The sequence below is a fragment of the Lactuca virosa genome, chromosome 7, assembly GCF_052849685.1.
Source record: "Lactuca virosa cultivar CGN04683 chromosome 7, Lactuca_virosa_CGN04683_v6, whole genome shotgun sequence".
Classification (NCBI taxonomy): domain Eukaryota; kingdom Viridiplantae; phylum Streptophyta; class Magnoliopsida; order Asterales; family Asteraceae; genus Lactuca; species Lactuca virosa.
Genome location: NC_136432.1, coordinates 183,170,489 through 183,191,362, shown reverse-complemented (window position 1 = coordinate 183,191,362; position 20,874 = coordinate 183,170,489). Strand labels below are relative to the sequence as shown.

The 20,874-nt window shown below is 40.0% G+C and overlaps 1 protein-coding gene across 1 annotated transcript; it reads left to right on the top strand.

The window, feature by feature from the left end:
• Positions 1-14,180: 14,180 nt before the first annotated feature.
• Positions 14,181-17,585, top strand: LOC145126283 (receptor-like protein 7). Its single transcript, XM_079061680.1, has 3 exons — positions 14,181-15,222; positions 15,298-15,657; positions 15,730-17,585. The coding sequence occupies exons 1-3, from the start codon at positions 14,181-14,183 to the stop codon at positions 17,403-17,405; spliced, it is 3,078 nt and encodes a 1,025-aa protein (XP_078917806.1). The 3' UTR covers positions 17,406-17,585.
• Positions 17,586-20,874: the final 3,289 nt, after the last annotated feature.

Sequence of the window (20,874 nt, the reverse complement as noted above, 5' to 3'; positions counted from 1 at the left end):
TGAAATGTCTACCAAGTTATAGTATTGTACTTTGAAAAATCTACCAAGTTATAGATTTGTACTTTGAAAATTTTTACACAATTATAGAAACAAAATTTACTTTGTATATGAATGACAGAGCCATTATATGGAAGATTTTTTAAAGTACAATGCTATAATAGGACAAAATAAAGATAGGATATTATAAGAAACAAATATACAAAAGCATATTGTTATATCTAGCATTTAATATACAAATTAATAACCATTTGGTAATATGTGCCATACTTGCATAATAACCAAGACATCCAGTATGTCGTTATCTTCACAAAGAGTACATGTGATTAAGCCATAACTGTAAAGGGTGAACAACTGATGCGTAACAACCCGAATTTTCAAATAAATTTTTCATTTTTAATTAACCAAAACATTCCCATAAAATACGACATTACAATGACAATTGTTTTCAAAATCCAAAAGATCAACATTTTATTTCAAATATCAGAGTGTCCCATCAAATGAAATGTTGAAGAGTACATGCCGCGCCATCAAGCCTTGCCCTTGCCCATAGGCTCGGATGTACCAGAAACAAATCAACAAACTGTAAGCTAACGCTTAGTGAGTTCCCCAAAGCATACCACACAAAATCCACATAATCACATAATCCATATTAGCTACAAAAGCTACATAAACCACATAAGCCATGCATACAACATATAGGGATGTTGTGGGCTCCCCCAGGGTTTTACTCCAGGATGCCATGGGCTCCCCACATGGTCTTACACCTAAGTGTCATGGGCTCCGCCATGGTATTTAATAGTAAAGCCATGGACTCGCCACATTGTCTTACATCCAGGTGTCATGGGCTCCCCCCTTGGTCTTTAATAGGAAAGTCATGGGCTCTCCACATGGTCTTACATCCAAGTGTCATGGGCTCCCCCAAGGTCTTTCATACAAGTATACCACATATACAACTAGCATACCTCCTACATATAACGAACTAGCATACCTCATATCACTAAATCAACTAGTGTACCACATAACATAAAATGGGTCGGCCTTGGTGCCTTCGGCCTATTGGTATGGTGAGGAAACTCACCTCTCAAGAATGTCGAACTGATAAGATAAGATCAGATAAGTCCCAACGCGCAGCTCCAACTCAACTGCCTACAATCATCATGTGATTGGTTTTTTCTAAATCCCGAAATACCAAAAATATCCTCAAAGTCAAACTTGGTCAACCATGGTCAAAGTCAAGGTCAACAGTCAAGGTCAACAATCCATGTTGACCCAACTCGTCGAGTGCATCTAGCAAGTCGTCGAGTTCCTCATGAGTCTAGAAAATCAGGACAAACCCTAGCCAACTCGCCGAGTTGTCTCATTAACTCGTCGAGTTCACTCAATATCCATTAGACGGGGAAACCCGATCCAACTCGTCGAGTTTTCCACCTGTTTGCACATTTGGATGATACTTCGATTACAGGTACTCTAGGGCTTAGATCTGAAATCTAAAGGTGTCTCAAAGGATAAAGTTTCCAATTTTATCCTCTAGAACCACTCTGAATACTCCTAATCCCTTAACAAAGGTTGGAAAGCTCAAAAGTTTAGCCATATGGCTTAAGACTCTAGGGAGCTGGAATCCCTCCTTTCCAGAAGCGGTTCTAATTCTCAAAACGTTCCAAAGATGGAGACATTATGGACATGCATGTCCAATGCATGTCTTGAAGTCAAAATATCCAAAGAGGGAAAATATACCCTAAAACCCATGCATGGCATCCATGCTTAACCAAAAGCTAGATCAAGCCCACTATGGGACTATTTTGCCCTGTAGATTCATAAAGTTGCAAACTTTATGAAACTCATACATGCAATCGACAAGAATAATGTAACAACCGGTTATTTCGGGTCAATAAAAGTCAAACAGGTCAAACCAAAAGTCAAAGAAAGTCAAATAAAAATTATTTGTGCCAACAAAAATCAATAGTTACAAATTAAATCCAATAAATAATGAATTATACCCCACTTTGGGAGTTTTCGGTTTTGGGAATCAAAAACCAACAAAAAACCGAAATCCCTTTTGCGGAGCAATTAGGACCGAAAAGCACATGGAGCTAAAACCACCCCACCGAGAACCATTGCCACCGAGAACATTTGTAACCGAGAACCCTTAGTCAAGGATCCACCTAGACTAAGAACCCTTCCATGAACGAGAACCTCTAGGCCGAAATGTCATTTTTTAAACGGTGGCACACCTTCCAAAAAGATAAATTACACCTCCCAATGAAAACATCACATCAATTTTTCCACCACATATATATGTACAACCGAAAACTTCGCCCCATTTGTCTCATTTACGTCCCAAAACTCTCCCCATTTTCTCTCAAAACTCATACTGCATTTTACAATCATCAAACCATATTCAAACCATACTCAAGAACATTATATCTTGAATAGTTTCTTAGAACATCTTCAACACTTTCCCAAGAAAAACAAATCCTTCAATTAATTCTTAGGAATTAATTGGTAAGTTTCCTTATATCACTTAGTGTTTATATAACACTTTATTGATAGTTATCTAATCTATACACGGTATCATGTGTTAAAACAAATTAGGATACGACTATATACACATGTTCTAACTCGAAGAACATAGCCACTCATTTCATTATCCAGCCAAGAACACACCCGAGGTGAGTTCATACCCCTGCAGTTTTTACGATTTTTCTATGTTTTTAAGGGGGGGGGGATACAAGTAAAAGACAAGAAAACTTGTGTTAAAATACGAACTGTTACATTTATAGTTTTACAAAATATAAATATACAAATGGATACACATTTTATTACAATAAAACTTTAACCCTTTTATAACATGTTGAGCAAAAAGGGGTATAATTATACAAACGAACATATATAATTATTTATTTCATTTTATTATCATGGCAAATTTGATAATAGCATACAAAGGGTTTACTATTTCAACGAAACATTTATATAAACAATAATAGGTATAGTTTATGGAATATACACACTATTTTACCCTGTTAGGGCACAGAAAATAATTATTTAAAAGAATAATTATTTTTCACACTATGTAAACACTATGACGATGTAATACAATTTAGATTTCTGGAAACATACATTCAAATGGTTTTATATATGTATAAAACTACATATTACTATTTTAAGTATGGAAAATACTTGTTCAATTCTGTCTTTGAATATTTAAGACTACATTACATATAAAAGAAAATATTGGATTTCCTGCAAGAACATACTATCATTTTCAAGGAACAAAGACACATATTTCTCATACAAAATGCTTATGAACTCACCAACTTAATTGTTGACACAGTTTCAAAACCACTTGTATTCTCAGGGAATCAGTAGACAGGTAGGTTTTGTGAAGACGGAGCTTAGCATAGTTACGTCTTACATTTTGCCATACGTTTTTGGGAGTCAAAAAAACAATGATTCGAACTCAATGTAAATATTAAATTATCAATACAATTTTTGTAATGCTTTGATCTCTATTATTCAATTGTTATGATAATGTACATGACGTCGTCCGCCCCCGTACGTTTCCGCCGTCTCATCGGTTCGGGGGTGTGACAAATGACAGGAAATGAAGAGTAAACTCAAGAATTAGTCATACTCTAAGACAAAAATCGAATCTTAAGTGCTTACAATAGTCCACAAGATGGTCAAGCTCAAGAGTGAGGACTTTGTTTGCTGGATCTTCTCCTTCTTCTCACTATCTTCTTCTTCTTAAGCTCCAAAAGTCACTCTAGCTCACAATATGATAGAAAATAGGGATTAGGGTTTTGCACTGACGTTCTTAGGGTTTGGAGGCTGATGGAAGGTCAGCCTCAAGCTTTTAAGGAGATTATATAGGGTGCAAACCCCTGAAAATTAGGGTTTCCTTTACAGCGCCTACTCGTCGAGTTGGGCCTTCCAGTTCGTTGAGTAGATCCTAAATCCCGCATCCCACAAATAATCTCTACTCGACGAGTTGGAGCTCCCCAACTCGTCAATTTCCAGTCTAAAACCCTAAAATTCTGAAAAGTAAATGATACCTAAAACGAGCGTTACAAATCTCCCCCACTTGAACTAGACTTCGTCCTCGAATTCTGCTGATGCCAACAAATCCGGGTAGTGTCTCGCATCTCATCCTCTGGCTCCCATGTCCATTTAGAGCCCCTTCGGTGATGCCATTGCACCTTCACTAGCTTCACCTATTTATTACGAAGGATATTGATTTTCCTATCCAAAACCGCCACAGGCCGCTCAATGTAGTTCAGGCTCTCATCCACCTGAATGTCATCCAAAGATATAACTGCAGCCTCGTCTGTGACATGCTTCTGAAGCTGAGACACATGGAAGGTGTTTTGTATCTAGCTGAGTTCGTCCAGTAGATCCAAACGGTAAGCCACCTTGCCCACCCGGGCCGAAATCCTGAACGGGCCAATATATCGAGGCCCTAACTTGCCCATCTTTCGGAACCTGGTGACTCCCTTCCATGGCGACACTTTCAGTAACACAAGGTCCCCCACCTGGAACTCAAAATCCGATCGACGCTGGTCAGCATAGATTTTCTAACAGCTTTGTGCGACTCGTAGCCGGTCGCGCACCTGCTGAATCAACCCGGTAGTCTTGAGCACTACCTCGGTGCTCCCTATGACTCGGTGTCCAACCTCGCCCCAGAAAACCGGGGTCCTACATCTATGACCATACAACATCTCAAACGGAGGTCGTTCGATACTAGCATGATAACTATTGTTATATGAAAACTCTACTAGTGGGAGGTAGGTATTCCAACTTCATCCAAAATCTAACACGCATGCCCGAAGCATATCCTCGAGTGTCTGGATCGTCCTCTCATTCTGGCCATCTGTCTGGGGGTGGTACACTATGCTGAAATGTAACTATGTGTCGAGTTCCTCGTTGAACTTCTTCCAGAATCTAGATGTAAATCGAACATCCTGGTCAGAGACTACTGACACTGGCACCCTGTGCCTAGCCACCACCTCTCGCACGTAAATATCTACTAATTTCTCAGCAGAGATGCTCTCGGAGATCGGAATAAAGTGGGCACTCTTTGTCAATCTATTCATAATAACCCATATGGCATCCACACCCCTCGTTGTCCTCAGTAACTTTGTGATGAATTCCATGGTGATCTCTTCCCATTTCCACATGGGAATGGGTAGCGGCTGAACCTTGCTATGAGGTCGCTATTGTTCGGCCTTGACCTTCCTGCAGGTCAAGCATCACTCCACAAACTAGGCGATCTCCCGCATCATGCAGGGCCACCAGTAACTTAGTCTCAGTCTCTATACATTTTTCTAGCCCCTGGATGTATAGAGAACTTGGACTTGTGTGTCTCCTCTAATATCTTCTGTCTTACTCCTCCAGATGCCGGAACCCACACTCGGCCACACTGGGTCAAGAGACCCCAACAATCCCGGATAAACAAGGGAATTTGACCCCGTATTCGTTCTAACTTCCAATTTTACCTCTTCAAACCCTCCACCTGATCCTCCTTGATCATATCTAATAATGGAGAGATCACCGTCATCCTCAAACAAACATTCCTAATCGGGGAACCCGCCGTCTTACAGCTCAAAGCATCGGCCACCACGTTGGCCTTCCCTGGATGGTATAAAATCTCACAGTCATAATCTTTCAGTACATCCAACCACCTCCTCCGTCGCATGTTGAGGTTCTGCTGATCCATCAAATACCTCAAGCTTTTGTGGTCAGTAAAAATGGTGCACCGTACTCTATACATGTAATGCCTCCATATTTTGAGGGCAAACACCACCGCCCCCAATTCCAGGTCGTGAGTGGGGTAATTCGCCTCATGAGGCCTCAACTGCCTCGAGGAGTACGCGGTCACATGCCCCCTATGCATCAATACCGCCCCTAACCCTGAGATCGATGCATCACTGTACACTACCAAATCGTCCAGCCCCTCAGGTAGTACTAGAATCGGGGCCGCACATAACCTCTGCCTCAAGGTCTCGAAAGCCGACTGCTGGTCCAGGCCCCACCAGAATGTCACATTCTTCTTGGTCAAACTGGTCAATGGCACAATGATCTTGGAGAAATCCTGGATGAATCTCTGATAATAGCCCGCTAAACCCAAGAAGCTACGGATCTCAGATGCATTCTTCGGTACTTCCCACCGCATCACCGCCTCAACCTTGGCTGGATCAACCGAAATACCCTCTTGGTTGATTATGTGCCCCAAAAACTGCACCTCTCGCAACCAGAAATCACACTTTGAGAACTTGGTATATAGCCTTTCCATTCTTAGTGTCTCCAATACTTCCCTCAGATGTTGATCGTGTTGCTCCTTGGTCTTAGAATAGACCAGGATATCGTCAATGAAAACGATCACCGACCGATCCAACATCGGTCTACACACCCTGTTCATGAGATCCATGAACGCTGCTGGGGAATTGGTGAGCCCGAATGGCATCTCCAAAAAATCATAGCTTCCGTACCGAGTCCTGAAAGCCGTCTTCGGTATATCCTCATCCCGAATCCTCATCTAATGGTCCTCTGACCGAAGATCAATCTTGGAAAACCAAGATGCACCCTGCAGCTGATCAAACAAATCATCGATCCTCGGGTGCAGATAATGGTTTTTCACCGTTAACTTGTTTAGCTCTCGATAATCAATACACATCCTGTGTGACCCGTCCTTCTTTTTCATGAACAGGATCGGTGCTCCCCGTGGGGAACTGCTCGTACGGATAAACCCTCGGTCTAGCAGCTCCTGAAGTTGCGTAGACAACTCCTGTATCTCGGGCGGAGCCAGTCGGTACGGTTCTTTGGCTATCGGAGCAGCACCTGATACCAAATCAATATGAAACTCTACCTGCCTCGCCGGAGGCACCCCAGGTAACTCCTCGGGAAAGACATCTTGAAACTTCTGTATAACCAGTACACTGCCCAAATCCATCGAGGTCTCAACCCTCGTATCCGAGATATATGCAAAAAATTATGAACAACCCGGCCGAAGAAGTCTCTTAGCCCTCGCAGATGAACAAAGGGTTGGCCCCTGCGAGGCCCTCTCTCAATGAATAACCAGTTCTCCCCCACTTGGGGTTCGAACCCTCACCAGCTGGCGCTCGCAATCTATCATGGCCCCCTTGGCTCCCAACCAGTCCATCCCGACGATCACCTTTAGCCCTCGCAACGGTATCGGGACTAGATCAACACGAAACCTCTCCCTAAGCACATTCAGGACACAATCACGATACATCCTCGCAGCACTCACAGTGCGGTCATCTGCAATCTCAACCTTAAGCGGGGAATCCAAAGTCCTCGGCGCATCTCGTAACTTTTTGCTAAGCGAAAGAGCTACAAATGACCGGGTAGCTCCCAAATCGAACAAAACGTGAGCAGACATACCATTGACCAAAAAGGTCCCTCTATAGTAACACATATATACATATAACAAAAACAAATCAATATCAAGCAGGAGGAATAAAATATGTACCAGCCACGTCGTTTGGCGTTGCCCGAGCCTCCTCGGTAGTCAACTGAAATTCCCGGCTCTTCACTACAGGAGTATCCGCCTTGACAGGGCGGCCGTCCGTGATCCTCATCGTGGCGGGCGTAGGCACCACCACCGCTCCTCCTCCTCCCTGAAATCTCGGATAATTAGCATGTTTGTGGCTGGTCTGGTTGCAGTAGAAACAAATCAAGCCCTTCTTGGGGCAATCCCTGATCACATGGCCCGACTGGCCACATGCGTAGCATCCCGAGCCTGTCGTTCGATAAGCCCCACTGTGCGGTTTACCGCACTTGGCACCGGCCATGGCCTTGCTAGCCCCTACTGGAAGAATCCGAGGTCTTAGGCTTTTTAGCCTGACCTACTGCTATCTATGCCTGCTCAGGCTTCCGCTTGGTGAGGAAGTCCAACTCCATCTCCCGCTCACAGGCCTTCTCCACCATCTCATTCAAGGTTTTACATGGAATTATACCTCGTCCTCCTCATATCCTCGTCTATAGCGTATTGTGGGATCAATAATGCTCGTTCCCGAAACTTGGCGGTGATCTCTGCCATAGTCTCGGTGGTCTGCTGGAGCTCATGAAACTCCCTCACTAGCCGTTGCACCTCAATGGGTGGTGCAAACTCCACATTGAAACGCCTGACGAACTCTGCCCATGTCATCTCAGCCGCACCGGCTGCTCCCACCTGGCTAGTCACCACTCCCCACCAATCCCGGGCTCGATCCCTCAGCATACACGAAGCAAAATCCACCTTTGCCACATTAGGGCAAGAACTCATGCGCTGGGCGTTCTCTATGTCTGCCACCCACCGTCGGCTAACTATGGGGTCCCTGACCCCGACGATCTCCGGCCCCCTGCACGCCTTGCACTCCTGGAATGAGGGAGTTCGGGCCCCTACTTGGCCCGCGGCAATCTCTGCTCTGAATGCCCTGAGCCTCTCCTCCATAATCTCCGTTATCCCTTACTTGACTGTCCCAAAAATCACTGGGGTCGCATCAAGGATGCCCCTCGTAACCTCGGCTGCAATGAGCTCGCGCAGCCTCTCGTCAATGGGCTTGGTAGTGTCACCCGACCCAGACCCGGATCCTGATCCTGATCCCGCTGCTCCAAACTGTGTCACCACCATCCTGATCTGAAATACCACAAGACAAAATGATCAAAATGTCCAAAAATGGGATCTTCCCACACCGGTTCTCCTTAGAGCTTCCAAGTCTAACATTAGTTCGGGTACAGGTTATGTGCTTTCAGTAGTATGGGCCCAATACTACCTTCCACACCTACCTTTACCTTCCCCAAGCTCTACCTGATAACCCTAATTCGTCCTAGAACAAAACATATCTCACAGGCTACCGCATATCTCAATCCTAGGCTATCCTAAGATTTGCTCCATCCATATCAAACCAAAACTCAGTCATAACTGGTTTCCTTATGCATGTAAATTATACACAGAACAGGATCAAATAGACTTTTGAATAATAGGTTTTACCTTAGGACCACAACCAGACAAGGAACAGGAAATAAGGCCAAATCATTCATTTTAAGGCTATAAGCTCCTAACCGTATACAATTTTAAAAGCATACACATAGCAAAATCCATCAGACTATCATAATCCAAATATCAGTATCACATGGCTAACATATTGGGGAACCACTTACTTGAGCTCGGACAATTGCGTGCATTGCACTATCCTCTTTTCCATCTTAAGAAATTTTAACTTTGATTTTTTGAAAATAATTTTTACCATTTCCTTAGTTTGAGTCCTGACACACTCGGGAGTGTGCCCGAATCCCTCAAACCAAGGCTCTGATACCAACTTGTAACAACCCAAATTTTCAAATAAAGTTTTCATTTTTAATTAACCAAAACATTCCCATAAAATATGACATAACAATGACAATTGTTTTTAAAATCCAAAACATCAAAATTTTACATCAAATATCAGAGTGTCCCATCAAATCAAATGTTGAAGAGTGCATGTCGCGCCATCAAGCCTTTCCCTTGCACTTAGGCTCAGATGTACCTGAAACAAATCAACAAACTATAAGCTAACGCTTAGTGAGTTCCCCAGAGCATACCACACACAATCCACATAATCACATAATCCATATTAGCTATAAAAGCTATATAAACCACATAAGCCATACATACAACATATATGGATGTCATGGGCTCCCCCCAGGGTCCTACTCCAGGATGCCATGGGCTCCCCACATGGTCTTACACCTAAGTGTCATGGGCTCCCCCATGGTCTTTAATAGGAAAGCCATGGGCTCCCCACATGGTCTTACATCCAGGTGTCATGGGCTCCGCCCATGGTCTTTAATAGGAAAGCCATAGGCTCTCCACATGGTCTTACATCCAAGTGTCATGGGCTCCCCCATGGTCTTACATACAAGTATACCACATATACAACTAGCATACCTCCTAACATATAACCAACTAGCATACCACATATCACTGTATCAAATAGTGTACCACATAACATAGAATGGGACAGCCTTGGTGCCTTCGACCCATTGGTATGGTCAGGAAACTCACCTCTCAAGAATGTCGAATTGATAAGATAAGATCAGATAAGTCCCAACGCGCAGCTCCAACTCAACTGCCTACAATCATCATGTGACTGGTTTTGTCGAAATCCCAAAATACCAAAAATATCCTCAAAGTCAAACTTGGTCAACCATGGTCAAAGTCAAGGTTAACAGTCCATGTTGACCCAACTCGTCGAGTGCATCTAGCAACTCGTCGAGTTCCTCCAGAGTCTAGAAAATCGGGACAAACCCTAGCCAACTCGCAGAGTTGTCTCATCAACTCATTGAGTTGACTCAATATCCAGTAGACGGGGAAACCCAATCCAACTCGTCGAGTTGCCAGAGCAACTCGTCGAGTTTTCCCCTTGTTTTCACATTCGGATGATACGTCGATTATAGGGAGTCTAGGGCTTAGATCTGAAATTTAAAGGTGTCTTGAACGATAAAGTTTCCAACTTTGTCCTCTAGAACCACTCTGAATACTCCTAAGCCCTTAACAAAGGTTGGAAAGATCAAAAGTTTAGCCATATGGTTCAAGACTCTAGGGATCTGGAATCCCTCCTTTCCAGAAGAGGTTCTAATCCTCAAAACGTTCCAAAGATGGAGACTTTATGGACATGCATGTCCAATGCATGTCCTGAAGTCAAAATAGCCAAAGAGGGAAAATATACCCTAAAACCCATGCATGGCATCCATGCTTGACCAAAAGCTAGATCTAGCCCACTATGGGACAATTTTGCCCTAGAGATTCATAAAGTTGCAAACTTTATGAAACTCATGCATGCAATCGACAAGAATGATAGGAAATGAAGAGTAAACTCAAGATCTAGCCATACTCTAAGACAAAAATTGAATCTTGAGTGCTTACAATAGTCCCCAAGATGGTCAAGCTCAAGAGTGAGGGCTTTGTTTGCTGGATCTTCTCATCCTTATCACTATTTTCTTCTTCTTAAGCTCTAAAAGTCACTCTAGCTCACAATATGAGTGAAAATAGGGATTAGGGTTTTTCATTGACGTTCTTAGGGTTTGGACGCTGATGGTAGGTCAGCCTCAAGGTTTTAAGGAGATTATATAGGGTGCAAACCTTTGAAAATTAGGGTTTCCTTTACAGCGCCTACTCGTCGAGTTGGGCCTTCCAACTCGTCGAGTGGATCCTAAATCCCGCGTCCCACAAATGATCTCTACTCAACGAATTGGAGCTCCCCAACTCGTCGAGTTCCAGTCTGAAACCCTAAAATTCTGAAAAGTAAATGATACCTGAAGCGAGCGTTACATGATGAATATAAGACATGATCCGCCAGATAAATCATGTATTAGAAAATTATCCAAAAAATAAATATAACTTAGTACATCAATTATCATCATTAGTTACCTTGATAAGCCCGTTTTTTTGTTAAGCTCATACTTTACCTTGATTCTCATGATAATCTCAGTCACCATCACCTCTACCGCTTGGGAAAGGTGGCTCCTCAGCTCCATCAACCCCATGTCCACGACCCATAAGAACAACCATGGTGTACAAAAACAAGAGCCATATCGACAGCATTTCCTACAAAATTATAAGATATACAGATACAATTTCTATTACAAACACACAATACATAATAATAGCATCCTAATTTAATTGTTTTTTTTACAATCCACATTTTTTTTTAAATAGCATTCTCAATAATATCATCTTACTTTATATGTATTACATTGTTTTTTTTCTATTTGAGCATTGTACTTTTTTTATTATTTTATTATTTATAACATTTTATTTTTGTTTTTTTTTTCAATTATAGCATGGTATTTGAAACAACTATATTATGTTGTTTTCTATTGTAATGGTTTACTTCATGTTTTCATTTCTAATAATAGCATCCTACTTTATTCTTTTATTTTTTTACAATCCACATTATCTTTTATAAAAAATAGTATTCTCAATAATAACATCTTACTTTATATGTATTACATTGTTTTTTTTTTCTATTTGAGCATTGTACATTTTTTATATTTTTTTTATTTATAACATTTTATTTTTGTTTTATTTTCCAATTATAACATTCTATTTTAAACAATTATATTACGTTGTTTTCTATTGTAGTGGTTTAGTTTATTTTTTCATTGCTAATAATAACATCCTACTTTATATATATATTTTTTAACAATCCACACTGTTTTTTTTAATAGCATTCTAACTAATATCATCTTACGTTATATGTTTTTTTTTTCCAATAATAGGATCCTACAACAATAATATTCTCATTACATATACTAAATACAAAATAACATCCTACTTATACCAAAAATACATGCTTTCACCTACATACATATACAATAACATCAAAGACACATACTTTCACATACACATACCACATATACACAAAATACACATACATTCTTAATACATATATCAATAAACAATAGCATCCTACTTATACCAAAAACATATAATTTTACATACATAGTTAATAACACATTACTTATAACAAATACACAAATTTTCACACACATACACCAAATTCACATATACATATAACAAATACACATATATACCACATATACACCAAATACACACATATACCACATATACACCAAATACACACATATACCACATATACACGAAATACATATATTTTTGCAATTAATCTCCAAAATCAGTAAATAGAATCTGTGGTGGCCAGAAATCAGTAGTTGGTGTAGTGGTGGTGGTGGTTGTATAGCCGGCGGTAGTGGCGGTGGCACGAGAGGAAAATCTTTTTGAAAAAAAATCCAATTAATCAAAAATAGTTATGGAAATTGACATTAAAATAGAAAGAACGTAAGAAATGATGAAGGAAACACGAACCATGGAGCAGGAAATCGACAACAGCAACAACGTCGGTGGTTAGAGAGGGGAAGTTTCCGGTGGCTGCAGGTGCGTCTTCTACTATGGTGAGAATCGGCGGGAGAATCATTAGGATAATCATCGGGTGAGGGAGAATTTCGGAGCAAATGAGAAATGGAAGAAAATGGGAGCAGAAGGCAGAAAAGGGATCGACCGCGAGAAATTTGCGTCGACTTTTAGGGGAGACGCCCAATAGCCGCGACAACTAAAGCAATATCGGCGACACTAACCAATAGCGGCGACATACGAAGAGGGAAAAGAAGGCGCTTTTTTTTCGACCTTTAGCGGCGACAATGTTAGGTCTTTAGCGGCGACTTAGTGTCGCCGGTATTGGTTTTATGCGTTCCACGACAACCTCAACCATTGGATTAGAAACACGATCGAACGGTTGGCGTTTACCATAACGTGAAAACGCGGATTCGGGTACGTAGGCATTACCGGCGACACCAATAGCGGCGACAACATATTTAGCGTCGACAAATTGATAAGTTGCCGCTAAAGGTCCTAGTCGCCGCTATTAGTGTCGCTAGTAATGGCTATATTTCTTGTAGTGTATTGAGAATTTTCACTGACAGTTACTGATAGGTCACTAAAGTGCTTTAAGAAGTCTTAGCAACTGATATTTCCATTGCTAATCTAATTTTCTAGTAGTGTACCAGCCCACCATTTCTTCAATACCATTTAATGATAATATTAATAATAATATAATAGCAATAATACTAATAATAATAACAATAACAGCAGCAACATAATAAAGATGATTTTTTTAAAGAAGAGTATTTTTTGCGATTGTGAAAGCTTAGCAAGATTGGAATATCTGTTTTCACACTCATATTTACACTTAAGGAAGTCGTAAGTGTTTGGTATCGTCCAATCAAAATCCTGCATGTTTCTGTTTATTTTAATAAAAAAGGTAGTTTATTGATTTGTTATTACTACACTTTGTCAGCTTACAATTTGTTTTGCATCTTTTAACTACCGAGATTTGTAAAGTCATCCTCTTAGTCATTGTTTAGCATAAATATCATCGTCTTTAATCTATTATTTCCCTGCTGAAAGCTCTTTCTCTGTTTATTTTAATCCTTGCTCAGATTGGAAAGAGACAATTTTCATCATATTAAACGAACAGAATGTGGTCTATGTAGATAATAATTTATTAAAGAATTACTAGTCATCTCCAATGGAAATAATCACGGAATTTGATTATATAAACAACATTGCCAAATGCCAATCCAAGTACACTTAAATTTGCATTTTCTCGTTCTTCTGTGATATCATGGCAAAACTGTTGCATTTGTTTATGCTGACACTTGTCCTATATGTTCTTCAATCTATCTTAGCAAATGAGTTTTCATCTTCAATTCAGTCATTGCGCCATAGTGATGAGTGCTCTATATTATTCCAGTTCAAGGAGAACATGTCTATAAACCACTCGGCATCCTCCGATCCTCATGCTTATCCAACGGTTGCTTCATGGAAGCTCAACACAAGCGATTGTTGCTTGTGGGATGGAGTTGAGTGCAGTGGGAAAACCTCAGGTCATGTGATTGGGCTTGACTTAAGTAGCAGCTTTCTTTATGGCCCCATTAAATCCAACAACTCTCTCTTCAACCTCATCCACCTTCGAACCCTAAACCTTGCAGATAATGATTTCCAATTCTCACAAATACCATCTCGAATAGGACTTCTCTTGCATTTAGCAAATCTAAATCTCTCCTATTCTCTTTTCGGTGGTCAAGTCCCGAATGAAATCTCACAACTCAGCCAATTGATTTCCTTGGATCTAACAGGAAACCCATTAAAGCTACAAGCTTTTAGCTTCAAAAATCTAGTTCAAAACATAACGGATACTCTGAGAGAACTCTTTCTCTCAGGTGTCAACATAGATTCTGAAGTACCTGATATCTTGGCCAATACCTCTTCCCTAACATCACTCGTTCTTAGAGATTGTGGGCTTAGGGGTGAATTCCCAACAGGTATATTTCATCTACCAATGCTGCAACATCTTGACATGCGTGGTAACCATGATCTTTCTGGTTATTTACCAAAGTTTCATGCTAAAAGTCAACTTAAAGATCTGATCCTCGCTGAAACAAATTTTCATGGCATGCTACCGACGTCCATTGGGAACCTCATACACTTGAATCAGTTCGATATAAGTGGTTGCAATTTCTCAGGGCCTCTTCCTGGATCAATCAGCAACCTAACACAGCTTACACTTCTGAGGCTCGATTATAATAGGTTTTGGGGGCGTATTCCTTCTTTGGTCAGCCTATCAAAACTCAGTTATCTGATACTTTCCTCCAATGAATTTGATGGAAGGAACCTCTCTGAATGGCTTGGTAAGCTTCCAAACCTCTTACATTTGGACCTCAGGCTTAATAATCTAAGTTGTGAGATCCCATCATCTATTGGGAATCAAACACAACTTAGAGAACTTTACCTTAACTATAACAACATGGTTGGTGAAATACCATCCTCACTTGCGAACCTAACACACCTCACAGACCTGATCCTCGGGTTTAATGACTTCACAGGCCGAATTCCCTCTTTAGAAAGCCTCTCAAACCACAACGTTTTGTACCTCTCACTCAATAATTTTGATAGATGGAAGCTTCCTGATTGGATTGGTAAGCTAAATAAGCTTACATATCTGCAACTTGTTGCTGTCAATCTGTATGGTGAGATCCCATCATCAATTTTTAACTTGACCCAAGTTGAAGAATTATTATTGTCATCGAATCAAATTGAAGGTCGGGTCCCACCTTTTCCAAGTACCATGACAAAGCTAACGAACTTAATCCTTCAAGAAAATCAACTGAAAGGCCCCATCCCAAGGTCATTGCTGAATCTCCAAAATCTTGAAGCAATTGTGTTGAATGATAACAACATCAACACGACAGTGGAGGTTGACATTTTCCTTGGTCTCAGGAATCTCAAGCTTCTCACTCTAGGGGGAAATAGAATCACACTTTCTGTCATTAACAACATTACCAGTGACATGCTACCAAAGTTTGAAATCTTAAAGTTGGAATCCTGTAACATGAAAGTCTTCCCTGATTTTCTGAGATTTCAAGATCAACTGCAGGAGGTGTATCTCGATGACAATAAAATTGATGGGCTAATACCCGAGTGGATGGGGAATGTTAGCAAAGAAACACTGCAAACACTTTCTCTTTCTAAAAATTCCTTAATTGGTTTTGAGCAGCATTGGTCACTTCTTCCTTGGGTTGGTTTACGATTATTAGACCTGAGTCACAATATGTTGCATGGATCGATCCCAGTGCCATCATCAACCACCATGAACTATTTGGTATCAAACAATAAGTTGTCTGGAAAAATTCCACCATCCATATGTGATTTGGACTCTCTCCAGTTGCTTGATTTGTCGTTTAACAACATCAGTGGCTCAATTCCTCCATGCTTGGAGAAACTAAATAGTTCGTTGTTAGTGTTGAATCTTAGAGGTAACACTTTACAAGGAACCATTCCCAATGCTTTCAGTAATGGAAGCAAGCTTCTAATGATCAATTTAAGTGAAAATCAATTAGAGGGCCAGATACCAAGATCATTGGAAAACTGTGCGTCACTCCAGATCCTTGATCTTGGAAATAATCGCATGGAGGACATGTTTCCCTTCTGGCTGGGAGCACTTTCAGACCTACAGGTTCTCATCCTTCGGTTTAACAAATTTCATGGTGCTTTAAGGATCCCAAGTAAAACCAACTCCACATTCTCAAAATTACGCATTATTGACGTCTCATTTAATTCATTTTCTGGTGATCTGCCACATCAGTACTTCCAGGATTGGTCAGTAATGAAGGAGACAAAACAAGATGCAGCATATATGCAAGCAAATGTTAATATTTTTGCGGAAAAGTACTTCTGGTTAGGAAATTATTCATACTCGATGAATATGACTAATAAAGGTGTAAAGACAGAGTATGAGAAAATTTTGAACATCTTTATAGCAGTTGATCTCTCAAGCAACAAGTTCGTGGGCGAGATTCCAGAAGCCATTAAAGCCCTTAGTAATCTTCAATTGCTCAACCTTTCGAATAATGAGCTTTCAGGTACAATCCCATCATCCATGGGGAACTTGACAAATCTCGAATCATTAGATCTTTCTGGTAACAAACTCTCTGGAAAGATTCCTCAAGAGCTAGTACAAATGAATTTTCTTGCATTCTTAAATGTATCTTTCAACAAACTCACTGGCCCCATACCACAAGGTGGACAGTTCAGTACATTTCAGAACATGTCTTACATGGGAAATTCAGCACTTTGCGGGGACCCTTTATCCAAGGATTGTGGGGATCCAAAAGCATCAGAGCATCCAACAATTTCATCAGCTCAAGCTACTTGGTCTGACTTGCCGAATGGAGTTGACTGGGTTTTTATTATTACAGGAGTTGTAAGTGGGCTAGTGATAGGGGTTCTTTTTGGAGGCCATCTAACCACAGGTTGTTACAAGTGGTTTCTCAAAAGATTCAGAAAGTGAAAGAAGTGACAACAACAAATGTGAGGACTAAGAGGAGTGAGGGACGGAAAACTTCTAATTTATTTGTCAGATGAAATTATTAATTAGTGGGCATGTATATAGAGTAATTTATAGTTTCTGTCCATGGCGTATTCTAGGCCATGTATTGTATTTTGTAAGATATAGATATGAAGAATAACAACCGGTCTCCTTTGATGGGAAAATACGACTGATTACATGGTATTAGTCTTAGAGTTGTAACTTATTGTCTTATTCTTCCTTTCTATCTTCTCAATCTCCCTCTCTCTCACTCTCGCATCTCATCACGGCCTAAACCCTAGTCGCATCTCGCCTTTCACACACAACGTCTTCTTTACGATGGCAGGCAACAAGGACACATCTGAAAAGTCATTTGGAATCACCAACATCAAAGATTACTTCCCCCTTGCGCTAGACTTTGACAAAATCAACTGTGGTGCGCGAGTTGTTGGAGACTCGCTTTTAAGATTCAGTGTCCTAGATCATCTCAATGAAGTTGCACCTTCCGACCATTACCAAGAATGGATTAAGTTTAACTCATTAGTCAAACTGTGAATTATAGAACCATCAACAAGCCACTACTCTAGATGATAATCAAGAAAGGTCGCATTGCTAAAGATGTTTGGAAAAGTCTTGAGACACAGGATATGCAACTTGACAATCACATCAGCAACATTGAGATTACAGACCTTTCTATCACCAACTATTGCGAACAGATTAAAGTCCTATTTTATGCACTTCCTAGTATTGATGAAATTGTCCTGAAGAAAAATTTAGTCACATATTTGTTTAATGGACTTCGTAAAAAAAATCATAGGTATAATCTCCCACTAATCCCCATGTCGTCATACCTTCAGATACGATTTATGCTTTTGCTAGATAAAATCTACCTTGCTCGTGTCGTCGTGATGACACTGTATCTTCTTCTACCGTTCTCCATATCTTCTCCTACGGTTCTCCATATTTAGGACAAATGATCATCAAAACAAGAGTTTTGACCAAGATAGTGTGTTTTAAAAAAATATTTACCAAATAGATATAGTTTTAAACATACTTACTAAATGTTGATATATATATATATATATATATATATATATATATATATATATATATATATATATATATATATATATATATATATATATATATAGAGAGAGAGAGAGAGATAGGTTCAGGTGTTATAACTAATTATTGTGTGATTGTATGCATAAATGTGGGCCAATCAAAATTTAAAATAAAAATAAATAATTAAATAAATAAATAAGGGTAAGTAGGTAATTTGATAATTAGTTTCCACAAATAATATCCTATAATTTTGCTATGCTAGTTACATTGATTTTAACCTAATTCCCCCCTTTTATATACGGTCTACGACTGATCTGATCAATCTTCATCACCAGTGTAGGATCAATCTTCATCACCGGTTGAAGACTCCTTCACGCCGACCATCCAATCGGCTACTGACCACCACCATCATCTTTATCGTCGACGACCACCACCATCATCTTTATTGTCGACGACCACAACCATCCCCGTCTGTGACAACCTGAAGTTTCTATTCTGTACAACCATTCACTTCAATAGGAGTCAAAACTGTTTCTGCTAATTTTCAAGCTTTTTGGAATAAGTTTGAGTATTTTAAGATTAGTACTTCAGGAGATAACAGGAGAGAGGATGCCCTAGGGTTTATTGTGCAACAATAATGTCCCAAAACTCCAAGAGTTTGGAGTTTACAGCCTAAACAAAGGTGTTTACGACCGTAAACCCTAAAAGAGGGTATAAATATGACACTTAGTCATTATTTATCACTTTTCACAATTTCAAGATCCAAAACTCAATTCTCTCTCAAGTATCATCGACTTTTCTTCTTGATCTTCAACATTGTAAGTGTTTCTAGCCCTAAAAAGTTGATATCTTACTTAATCTAGTGATCTAACATGATTCCATCCGTGAAATCATTCCAAAAGTGTAGATCTTCAAGTTTCACCAAGAACACATACTTCATCACCAGTGTAGGATCAATCTTCATCACCGGTTGAAGACTCATTCACGCCGACCATCCAATCGGCTACTGACCACCACCATCATCTTTATCGTCGACGACCACCACCATCATCTTTATTGTCGACGACCACAACCATCCCCGTCTGTGACAACCTGAAATTTCTATTCTGTACAACCATTCACTTCAATAGGAGTCAAAACTGTTTCTGCTAATTTTCAAGCTTTTTGGAATAAGTTTGAGTATTTTAAGATTAGTACTTCAGGAGATAACAGGAGAGAGGATGCCCTAGGGTTTATTGTGCAACAATAATGTCCCAAAACTCCAAGAGTTTGGAGTTTACGGCCTAAACAAAGGTGTTTACGGCCGTAAACCCTAAAAGAGGGTATAAATATGACACTTAGTCATTATTTATCACTTTTCACAATTTCAAGATCCAAAACTCAATTCTCTCTCAAGTATCATCGACTTTTCTTCTTGATCTTCAACATTGTAAGTGTTTCTAGCCCTAAAAAGTTGATATCTTACTTAATCTAGTGATCTAACATGATTCCATCCGTGAAATCATTCCAAAAGTGTAGATCTTCAAGTTTCACCAAGAACACCAAGAACACACACTAGTGTTCTTGGACTTTTAGCACCTTTTCAAGCTTCTACCTAGTAAGTACTTCTATCCTAGAGTGTTATAGAGCTTGTTACACTTCTAAACATCAAGAAAACACCCAAGAAACCAAGGATCAAAGGTGTTTACGATCCAAGATGTTCTTGGACCGTAAACTCCAAAAAGGGTGCCAAAGTGTGCCCTAGTGCCTTCTAAGCCTTGGAAACTAGCCTAGATCCCTTCCTTGATATGCTTAGTACTTGAAAACATCAAAATACCACAAACCATTTGGGTTTAAGGCCGTAAACCCAAAGGGAAATGGTCCAGGGACCGTAAACTCCTAAAAGGAGTGAAATGGTGCCCTAATCTCTTCCTAAGGCTTAAACATGAAGTAGGAATGCTTCTTGTGATCTTTAAGGCTTCAAAACACAAAATGGTCAAAGAAACATGAGTTTACGGCCGTAAACTCATGGGTTTACGACCGTAAACTCAATGAGTTATGGTCACAAAACCGTAAACTCCAATAAAGGGTCTCCTTGAACCCTAAACTCAATAGCAATGTCCTACAACACTTAGATGCAATCCTTAGGACTTATAGCACTTATATAAGGTGTTTAACATGTCCTAGGATGCCTTAACTTTGTTAATTAGTTGTTTAAAGACTAATTGGATACATATATGTGTTATTATATGTTAACTAGGATCATTGTGTGTGTACAAGTCTTCACTTGACACCTAGCAATCCTATATCATCAGTTCATCCAAACCACTCACTACAGGTGAGTTCATACCCCTTAATTAACCTTTTAAATGTTTTTGAATGCTTTTATGGGGGGGGGGAATACAAG